Raw genomic sequence first — 10,809 nt, 5'->3', positions numbered from 1 at the left:
GTGTAACTAATCCTTCTGCTTCCTAACCCCCCTGGCCAACTCTCCAAACTACCTTGAGCATAAGGCAAAGTCTGGGGTATAGTAGAGGGGTGGGGAGAAAGCAGAAGGGTGATTGGGAGCCCCTCCTGGAGACTCTGGTTTCTGGGAGGGCTGTTGTGTTTCTGTATTACTTTTTAACTTGTCTATTTCTGTCTATAGCTGTAGATACTGTAAATCTCTGCTTGTCTATTGTGCTAAGCTGTAAATAGAAAGCTTCATTCAATTTACAGAGCAGCTGAGTCTAGCCTGGGTGATTTTCCAGCGTGGGGGGTGGGCAGGGAACACCCAAACCATCACATTCTGGAGTCATGCTCTAGCATCTAGCAGGCTTGAAAAAAAATATTGACAGTCCAAATTTTGAATCCCTAATATTCACATTTAATTAGTTCACACAAGATTCTGAGAGTTAAACCCCCCTGCCACTAAGGACTCTGGAAAATCTGTCACCAATCCCTGCCCTTTCCTTTTTAGTTACCCATCTTGGAGTTTCAGTCAAAAACCCCAGCAATGCCACGAATGAGAGTGCAGACAGACAGAACAAAGCCAAATGGTACAAAAACTCCTTGTGTTCCCTCTCCTGCTGGAGACTGAAAACTCAAACAGTAGTTTAAATATTTACATTAATGAAGTTCAGCAAGAAAATCACTTAAAACACCATAACCATTCTCCTCTAGGGGCTGACTAGCATGAGTCAGGCACAGCAGCACAATGAGACGACGCTTTGCAAATGCAGCTGCATTTTCTGAGCCACATTTGTTTGTCAAGACTCCTGCATATGAAGTAAAAGCCAGAAAGAGAAAAGCAGCTCTGTGATTATGCCTACATACCCCTGAGAGCCTGAGACAACACTCAGAACGTGGTGCAGTCATACCCCTTCTGTGCCAAGCCTGATGATGAGTGCTACAGCAGAAACGAGGGGGTTCCCACCTGCATGCACCAGAGGGAAAGCCTGTGAGATGCCACGACTCATGCAAACCTGTGTGCTGCAGCCAGGCTGGTGCCCTGACAACACACAGAACAACCTTCCAGTGGGCCTCCCCTATCTGCCAAGCCTGATGATGAGTGCTACAGCAGAAACGAGGGGGTTCCCACCTGCATGCACCAGAGGGAAAGCCTGTGAGATGCCACGACTCATGCAAACCTGTAGGCTGCAGCCAGGCTGGTGCCCTGACAACACACAGAACAACCTTCCAGTGGGCCTCCCCTATCTGCCCTTCTATGAGCAAGCCCTCTGCCAAAAATTAAACTGAACTAGGTGAAGCCTTCATGTGCCTGGGCTTGTCTTGGAACTGGCAATGATGAACTCTGTGGCTTTCTGGTTTCATTGTCCCTCGCTACAGCCTTATGTCTCCGCACTTTGAACAGCTGAACTGAAGCTGGAGTGATTTACAGCCTGGGCAGACCAGCCTTACAGAACCCAGAGGTACTGCAGAGCGTAGCTAAACCACCATGGTTTTGATTCTTCTTCTTGTTTCCAGCAAGCTCTTTTTGGTGGTCTGAACTTGAGGAGGCTGCAGTGAGGGCTTCACGGCTAAGAGCAGAGCTCCCCTTTTCAAACCTCATGGCAAACAGAAGACAATGCCTAAAATTTATACTCCTGGCACAGTTTCAAGGGGCAGCTTTTGCTGTTGTTGGGTGTTTTGTTTGTTTTAAAGCTCAGAAATTGTCACCTGTTAGAGAAATCTAAGTGGAAGTTTATGAAAGGAGGTGAAGCAATTCAGTCCTCACGAGTGGTCCAGCAACACCAAGGGGCTGTAGCCGCACCGGACACCGAAGGCTAACCTTGCACTCTGCAAAGAAAACATCATATCACAAACAGGAGTTTGGAGCTTTTGGCAGCAATGGGACACTGATGGCTTAGATTGTGCTTGGAATGTCTCTGAACTTCATCTCTGAAGCCTCAAACACATGAGCAGTCAAGCAGTACAAGCCTTGGGGACTGGGGAGTTACAGGAGGCCAGAAAATGCAGAAGCCCATTAGTACTCATCATAATTGTTGAAGTCTGTGAAATAGGTATTGGAATAAGTCTTTGCAGTGAGATGTGGATTGAAGTATTTGTTTCTCTCCTCCAGAATCAGGTTGTTTTTGTTAAATGCCTGGGAAGAAGAAGAAAATAAAAGAGAGAAGAAAATGGTAAGGACAGAAGAAAGGTGATCATTGACTGCTACTTCACCAAGACCATGTTTGTGGCCAATATCTGGACACAGTATGTAAGTCCAAAAGGCATTGAGAAGAAAGCAATGCTACACAAGAAAGCATTGCCAGGTACTTTTCCTTCAGTATCATAAAACTAATTTTCTAGTTAAAAACACTTTGAAGTCACACATAGAATCATAGAATCAGGCAGGGTTGGAGTGGACCACGAGGAGCAGCCAGTTCCAACCCCCCTGCCATGCCCAGGGACACCCTACCCTAGAGCAGGCTGCACACAGCCTCAGCCAGCCTGGCCTGAAACACCTCCAGCCATGGGGCCTCAACCACCTCCCTGGGCAACCCAGTCCAGCCTCTCACCACTCTCATGCTCAACAACTTCCTCCTCAACTCCAATCTGAACCTCCCCACCTCCAGCTTTGCTCCATTCCCCCCAGTCCTGCCACTCCTTGACAGCCTCAAAAGTCCCTCCCCAGCTTTTCTGTAGGCCCTCTTCATATTCTGGAAGGCCACAAGAAGGTCACCTGGGAACCTCCTCTTCTCCAGATCAAACAGCCCCAACTCTTTCAGTCTGTGCTCACAGCAGAGCTGCTGCAGCCCTCTGGGCATCCTCCTGGCCCTGCTCTAAACACACTTCACATCCTCCTTGTAATAGGAGCTCCAGAGCATATTCAGTTCTTTCTACAAGAATGTCTTACTCATCTTTTTACTGAATGAGAACTGGTTTCTCTTTATTGCATTGAATCCTTGGTTTCCAAATGCAATATGCAAGAGAAGCATCTGAAGGTCTTAAGACTATAAATCCTGGGGGGGGTTAAGAGATATGAGTATTTATAGAATCATAGAAGCAGTCAGGGTTGGAAGGGACCACAAGGATCAGCCAGTTCCAACCCCCTGCCACAGGCAGGGACACCTCCCACTACAACAGGTTGCTCAGGGCCTCATCCAGCCTGGCCTTGGAACACCTCCAGGGAGGTTGTGGAGCACAGAAGCACAGAATGTGATCAAAGATCACATTCTGTGCTTCTGTGCTCCACAACCTCCCTGGGCAACCTCTGCCTGTGTCTCACCACCCTCACTGCAAACAACTTCTGCCTAACATCAAGTTCAAATCTCCCCTCTGCTGCTTCAAACCCATTACCTCTTGTCCTGTCGTTACAAGACCTTGTACATTCCAGAGCTCCCAACCCACTTCTCACCTTGATGGCTTCTACAGAATCATACTTGTCCAGCTTGTTGATCTGGTTGGTAATGCTGGTGTTCAGAGGAGCTGGTGACACTGGATGGATGACAGTGGCATCGTGGGACTGCTGCTGATAGCGTTGGCAGTAAGTGTAAACAAGCAGGGTGAGCAGGCAGCCAAGGATAGAGCTACTTAATCCCACTGCCATCATGTGAAACACGTTGAACTCTGCAGAGTGGAGAGCAGAAGACAATCTTATTCTGAAGAAAGTAGCAGTAAAAGCTTAGGCTTGGGGGAGAAAAAATGTGGGCAAGTGCTAGACCCAGAGAGAAGAGAAACTTCATCTGCTTCCCAGAAACATTTCTATTGCAAGGCTTTATTCCTACAGTAGCAAATGCATTGCACTCCCCTGAAGGGATCTGAGATCCTCATACAACTCTGCAAGCATTGGGACTGAGATTTTTTTGTATGGGTCCAAATTCCAAATAACAGATGAATCAATTGCATTTTGCATGCTTTGATAGTTCAGCCAAAGGTTTCTTCAGGCTGCATGGCAAAGCCATGCTACAGATAACAATTAGGTAGGTAATCACAGAATCATAGAAACATTCAGGCTGGAAAAGACCCTCAAGATCACCAAGTCCAACCCATATCCCTACTCTACAAAGTTCACCCTAAACCACATGCCCAAGCACCACATCCAAATGACCTTTAAACACATCCAAGCTCAGTGACTCAACCACCTCCCTGGGCAGCTCATTCCAATGCCTGACCTCTCTTTCCATGTGTATAGGGTTAACACTCCTGGGGGAGTAACCCTAAACCTGACCCTAGGGGTCTTGGCCCCTCCCCAGGGGTGGGCCACACTCCAGGTGATGGTTAGCCCACTCCCCCCATTTCCTGTGGTATAAAAGAGGAGCACTTCCTGCACCTCATCCTCTTTTTCCTTGGCTCCCTCTTGACACACACTCATACTGCATACCAGCACACCATGTGGCAGCCATGAGGCAGAGACACCATCACACTACTCGGGTTGTATCCATCCCTGTTTGTATTTTGCTGTTGTCCCTTCCTTATCCTTTGTAAACTCCCCTACCTCCCATACCTTTTCTAAGTTATTGTTAAACTTTTTCCTTTTTTTTTAACTTCCAAATCGAGTGAGATTGATTTGTTTGGGTGTCTCTACCTTTCTCTCTCCCTGTCTTTTTTGGGAAAAGGAGGGGGAAGAGGGGAGGGCACTCCATAAATTCTATAAATTGTCATTGGGTCTATTAAATTTATTAGGATCTCTGGGAACCTGCATTTGAACCCAAGACACCATGAAAAAACAATTCCTAATGTCCAGTCTAAACCTACCCAGTCGCAGCTTGAAGCCATTTTCCAGTACATACATAGGGATTCTTTCTCCAGTCACCTACACCATCACCATCTCTGCTTTCTTCTAGTTCTCTCACAGATAGTGCCATCTGGCAGAATGAGCAAAACCTTGCTACCTTTGAATCACAATCCTGCTTTCAATACACATCTAGAGCATTTAATACACATCCAGAGCCCAAAAGCTTACCGCCACATCTTTTTTCTTCTATGCTGCTGGATCGTGCCACTGATACTTCTAGAAAAAGAAACAAACCACTTATGCAAAGGAGACCAAAAATATATAGGAGCTATCAGCTTGATTACCACAGTAAGGGTTTGGAAATTCATTCTGCTACGTTCATTCCAAATTCAAAGCAAAAAAGATGTTGACTATGTGGTAGAAATAACAAAAAGGTCCCACGGCATCTTCGGGTTCCTTTGATTCCCAAGCAAAAGTTGTTTTCATTCTATATTGTTTAGGGTTTGGGGATTTTTTTTGTGTTGGTCTGGAAGAAAATAATACTGAAATGCTGACACAAAAATAGGGAGTTCATAGAATCATAGAATAGAGCAGGTTGGAAGAGACCTTCAAGATCACCCAGTCCAACCTAGCACCCAGCCCTATCCAATCATAGAATCAGTGAATCGAGCAGGTTGGAAGAGACCTCCAAGCTCATCCAGTCCTACCCAGCACCCAGCCCTAGACAATCATAGAACCATAGAATCAAGTAGATTGGAAGAGACCTCCAAGCTCATCCAGTCCTACCCAGCACCCAGCCCTAGACAATCATAGAACCATAGAATCAAGCAGATTGGAAGAGACCTCCAAGATCATCCAGTCCAACCTAGCACCCAGCCCTGTCCAATCATAGAATCAAGCAGGTTGGAAGAGACCTCCAAGATCATCCAGTCCAAACTAGCATCAAGCCTTAGCTAATCATAGAATCAGAGAATCAAGCAGGTTGGAAGAGACCTCCAAGCTCATCCAGTCCAGCCTAGCACCTAGCCCTAGACAATCATAGAACCATAGAATCAAGTAGATTGGAAGAGACCTCCAAGATCATCCAGCCCAACCTAGCACCCAGCCCTAGCCAATCAACCAGACCATGGCACTAAGTGCCTCAGCCAGGCTTTGCTTCAACAGCTCCACAGATGGCCAACATCACCACCTCCAAGGTCGTTACTTGAACACCTCCACATTCCAAGGGCAAATCACTCTCTCTGGGAAGAACTTCCTCCTAACAACCAGCCTATACCTCCACACACACACACAGAGTATCACAAGGTTGGAAGAGACCTCACAGAGCATCAAGTCCAACCCTTTACCACAGAGCTCAAGGCTAGACCATGGCACCAAGTGCCACGTCCAATCCTGCCTTGAACTCATGAAAACATTCTTTGTGGAGTCTAAGCACGTTAAGGAAGTGTTGATTTTCTGAGCAGTAAAATTAATGAGAGCTTAATTACCTTGTGTCCAAATGGGCTCATTACTTCTAGAAGCCACATCTAGCACTAATGTGAAGAGGGAATTTACAAATCTGAACACAAAGACGACTGCTGAAAAGTAATAAAATGGAATTCCAGCCTGTATCCTAACCACTTTGACTTTGGAAACCTCCTGAATCAAAAGGACCATGGCTTCTGTGAAGGGAAGTGGTGCCAAGCAAACTTCTTGAACCTCTCTGAAAGGATGGGGGTGGTGTAAATCACAGCTTACCTGGATTTCACCAAAGTCTTTTCAGTTCTTTGCCAAAGGCTTTCCAAGCAACAAACAAGATGAGGGAAAAGATAGAAACCAGTGTAGTACTGGGTGTCCACCTGTTGATGTAGAGGAAGCTTACCACTTATTTACTGCATCCAGTTCTGGAGCCCCCACTACAAGAGGGCTGTGGAGATGCTGGAGTGTGTCCAGAGAAGGGCCAGGAAGATGCTCAGAGGGCTGCAGCAGCTCTGCTGTGAGCACAGACTGAAAGGGTTGGGGCTGTGCAGGCTGGAGCAGAGGAGGCTCCCAGGTGACCTTCTTGTGGCCTTCCAGGATCTGAAGTGGGCTACAAAAAACCTGGGGAGGGACTTTTTAGGCTATCAGGGAGTGACAGGACTGGGGGAAAGGGAGCAGAGCTGGAGATGGGGAGGTGGGGAGAGTCAGGCTGAAGGTGGGGAGGAAGTTGTTCATCAGGAGAGTGGTGAGAGGCTGGAATGGGTTGCCCAGGGAGGTGGTTGAGGCCCCATCCCTGGAGGTGTTTAAGGCCAGGCTGGCTGAGGCTGTGTGCAGCCTGCTCTAGGGTAGGGTGTCCCTGCCCATGGCAGGGGGGTTGGAACTGGCTGCTCCTTGTGGTCTCTTCAAACCCTGACTAATTCTATGATTCACTTCTGCAGAGGCTTTCAGCTAAGAGCTAGAAAAGCAGGAGGTAAATGTGGCTTTGATATTTGTTGATAATACAGATTTAAGGTGGACAAGGGCATTGTGTGGAGAGCTGCAGAAGAGCTTTACAAAACTAGGCAATAGTGTAGGGGGGGCAGGTAACACCCAAACCACCACATGGACAAACTAACACACTAGCTGAGGAAAGGAAGGAATCAGAAAGAGATGGAGGGAGGAACTCTGAATCAGAGGAGCTGGAGGAGTGAAAGTGAGCTGAGCAATCCCAAGAAAGCAAATGAGTTTGGCTAAGGTAAGAGTAATGGGCATGAGCTTATCTGCTGTGATACAGGTAATCTGAGGGAGTGTGGCAAACAAACCAGACAGGTGGGAGAAGAGGTGGCTCGAGTTCAGAGTCTGAAAATGCCCCCTTTCCAGAGCAACATGTAGAGCCTACGTTGGCTTAAGCAGAATGGGAATATTAATGGACCTTCTTCAAAATCCTGAGGAAAGGAGGGAAGTACAATGTGGGAATTTTTGCTCTCACATGGATAATTTTCACATTGTTTTTTGTGGGAAAAGTAGCATTTGGCAGTTAAAGCATTCTGCATCATTCACCATAAAAGTGTTTGCATTTGGTGAGTTGTTATGTTGTACTGACATTGAGTCAGTCACCAGCAAGTCTGCAGATGGCACCAAGCTGGGGGCAGATGTGGCTGGGCTGGAGGGCAGAATGGTTCTGCAACAGGACCTTGACCACCTGGACAGATGGGCAGAGTCCAAGGGGATGGGGTTCAATAGCTCCAAGTGCAGGGTGCTGCACTTTGGCCACAACAACCCCATGCAGAGATACAGGCTGGGGTCAGAGTGGCTGGAGAGCAGCCAGACAGAGAGGGATCTGGGGGTGCTGACTGATACCCACCTGAACATGAGCCAGCAGTGTGCCCAGGTGGCCAGGAGAGCCAATGGCATCCTGGCCTGCATCAGGAATGGTGTGGCCAGCAGGAGCAGGGAGGTCATTCTGCCCCTGTACTCTGCACTGCTTAGACCACACCTTGAGTGCTGTGTTCAGTTCTGGGGCCCCCAGTTTAGGAGGGACATTGAGATGCTTGAGCGTGTCCAGAGAAGGGCGACGAGGCTGGGGAGAGGCCTTGAGCACAGCCCTACGAGGAGAGGCTGAGGGAGCTGGGATTGGTTAGCCTGGAGAAGAGGAGGCTCAGGGGTGACCTTATTGCTGTCTACAACTACCTGAGGGGAGGTTGTGGCCAGGAGGAGGTTGCTCTCTTCTCTCAGGTGGCCAGCACCAGAACAAGAGGACACAGCCTCAGGCTGTGCCAGGGGAAATTTAGGCTGGAGGTGAGGAGAAAGTTCTTCCCTGAGAGAGTCATTGGACACTGGAATGGGCTGCCCGGGGAGGTGGTGGAGTCGCCGTCCCTGGAGCTGTTCAAGGCAGGACTGGACGTGGCACTTGGTGCCATGGTCTGGCCTTGAGCTCTGTGGTAAAGGGTTGGACTGGATGATCTTTGGGGTCTCTTCCAACCTTGGGGATACTGTGATACTATACTGTACCAAGTGTAAAGGGTTAACTCTCCTGGGGGTGTGGTCTTGACCCTGACCCCTAGACCTCCTACCCCTCCCTGGCGAGTGGGTCCAAACACTGCCAGGTGTGGTGGTTAGCCCACTCCCACTTTCTGACTAGACCACTAGAAAATACAGAGGAGCTTCCTGTTCCTCTCTCTCCCTGCCTCCCCATCCAGCATCACCATCCTGTTTCCCTGTTTTGCCACATGGCCATAACCCACGAGGCAGACAAAGCCACTGCCATCAAGCCTGGTTGTATTTTCTTATTTTGTATCTTCTCTTCCCTTCCTTGTACCTTTTGTCACTTCCCTACCTCAAATACCTTTTATTTATTGTTAGAAAAATTCTTCTTTTAAATTCCAAATAGAAGTGAGATTCTTTATTTGGGTGTGCTTTACCTCCTCCTCTCTACATCTAATTCCTTTCCTTTGGGAAAGAAGGGGGAAGAGGGAAAAACATCCTATAAATTGTTGTTGTTTCTATTAACTATATTTGAGTCTCTGGGAAATTTAAACTAGAACCAAGACACTAAGTAGTCACAGAAAAAAAAAGGACAAGAAGTAAGGGGTTTAAAACAGAAGAGGGGAAATTCAAACTAGATGTTAGGAAAGGGTGGTGAGACACTGGCACAGGTTGCCCAGGGAAGTTGTGGATGCTCCCTCCCTGGAGGTGTTCAAGGCCAGGTTGGATGAGGCCTTGAGCAACCTGTTCTAGTGGGAGGTGTCCCTGCCTATGGCAGTGAGTTGGAACTGGATGATCCTTGAGGTCCCTTCCAACCTAAACCATTCTATGATTCTAAGGTTGCTGTACTGAGTCAACAGAATTACATTTGCAATGATACATTAAAATGCAAATTTCTGCCTGTGAATAGACTGCCAGCTTATTCTAATGCACACAGCCAGAAAGCTGTTGACAGGAATGCAATGTGGCCACCCATACCATTGTGTGGATTTAAATTGCTGTTGTGATTTAAAAACCAGAGAGGTGCAGTTATGAGTTCTGACAAGTACTATAGAACAGTACATGATGTGACTACCCATCAGATACTTAGCAGCCCTATCAAGTGATAAGCACCTGAGGTAGAGTTAACAGTATTTACTTTTCTATGCAATTGTTCATTTAAGGGACTCTGTGAAACCATTTCCAAGTTAACAATCACAGCCCCACTTTGCTGTATATGCACACCTCAAAATCTAGAGGAATGCTTCTGTGGGAATGCAAAGTGAAGAAAGTCTACAACTACCTGAAGGGAGGCTGTAGCCAGGTGGGGGTTGGCCTCTTCTGCCAGGCAACCAGGAATAGAGCAAGGGGACACAGTCTCAAGTTGTGCTGGGGGAAGTATAGGCTGGATGTTAGGAGGAAGTTCTTCACAGAGAGAGTGATGGGCATTGGAATGGGCTGCCCAGGGAGGTGGTGGAGGCACTGTCCATGGAGGTGTTCAAGCAAAGGCTGAATGAGGCACTTAGTGCCATGGTCTGGTTGATTGGCCAGGGCTGGGTGCTAGGTTGGACTGGCTGAGCTTGGAGGTCTCTTCCAACCTGCTTGATTCTATGATTCTAAGGATAATAACAGGCCTTGGTTCCCACCAGCTGCTGGTTACCTTATCTCAGAAGGGATAGACAACAGACACCTCGTTAATGAGGAAAGCAAGGTGTGGTTTATGCTGATGGTGTGGGTTGTCTTTAACTCATTATGCTAATGTGTAGGCGTGTGACTCGTGGCCCTGAGGGTATTTGTTGAGAGTCAAATGATCAATAAATGTCTCTGGCATGAGAGGCTGAGGGAGCTGGGATTGGTTAGCCTGGAGAAGAGGAGGCTCAGGGCAGACCTTATTGCTGTCTGCAACTACCTGAGGGGAGGTTGTGGCCAGGAGGAGGTTGCTCTCTTCTCTCAGGTGGCCAGCACCAGAAGGAGAGGACACAGCCTCAGGCTGTGCCAGGGGAGATTTAGGCTGGAGGTGAGGAGAAAGTTCTTCCCTGAGAGAGTCATTGGACACTGGAATGGGCTGCCCGGGGAGGTGGTGGAGTCGCCGTCCCTGGAGCTGTTCAAGGCAGGACTGGACGTGGCACTTGGTGCCATGGTCTAGCCTTGAGCTCTGTGGTAAAGGGTTGGACTTGATGATCTGTGAGGTCTCTTCCA

At 48.0% G+C, this 10,809-nt stretch overlaps 1 protein-coding gene across 7 annotated transcripts in view; it reads right to left on the bottom strand.

The window, feature by feature from the left end:
* Positions 1-394: 394 nt before the first annotated feature.
* SEMA5A (semaphorin 5A) overlaps positions 395-10,809 on the bottom strand; it is a 218,561-nt gene continuing 208,146 nt past the window's right edge. For 6 of the 7 annotated variants that reach the window (XM_064160820.1, XM_064160823.1, XM_064160822.1 and 3 more), the window contains 3 exons: positions 4,939-4,986; positions 3,391-3,602; positions 395-2,136 (listed from right to left, as the gene is read on the bottom strand). In XM_064160820.1, coding sequence (XP_064016890.1) covers positions 2,017-2,136; positions 3,391-3,602; positions 4,939-4,986 — 380 coding nt within the window. In that variant the 3' untranslated portion in view covers positions 395-2,016. The remainder of the gene's footprint in view (positions 2,137-3,390; positions 3,603-4,938; positions 4,987-10,809) is intronic. The other variant, XM_064160825.1, reaches the window with a different exon arrangement.

The sequence above is a fragment of the Pogoniulus pusillus genome, chromosome 21 (assembly GCF_015220805.1).
Source record: "Pogoniulus pusillus isolate bPogPus1 chromosome 21, bPogPus1.pri, whole genome shotgun sequence".
Lineage (NCBI taxonomy): Eukaryota > Metazoa > Chordata > Aves > Piciformes > Lybiidae > Pogoniulus > Pogoniulus pusillus.
This window is presented reverse-complemented; position numbering and strand designations above follow the sequence as displayed.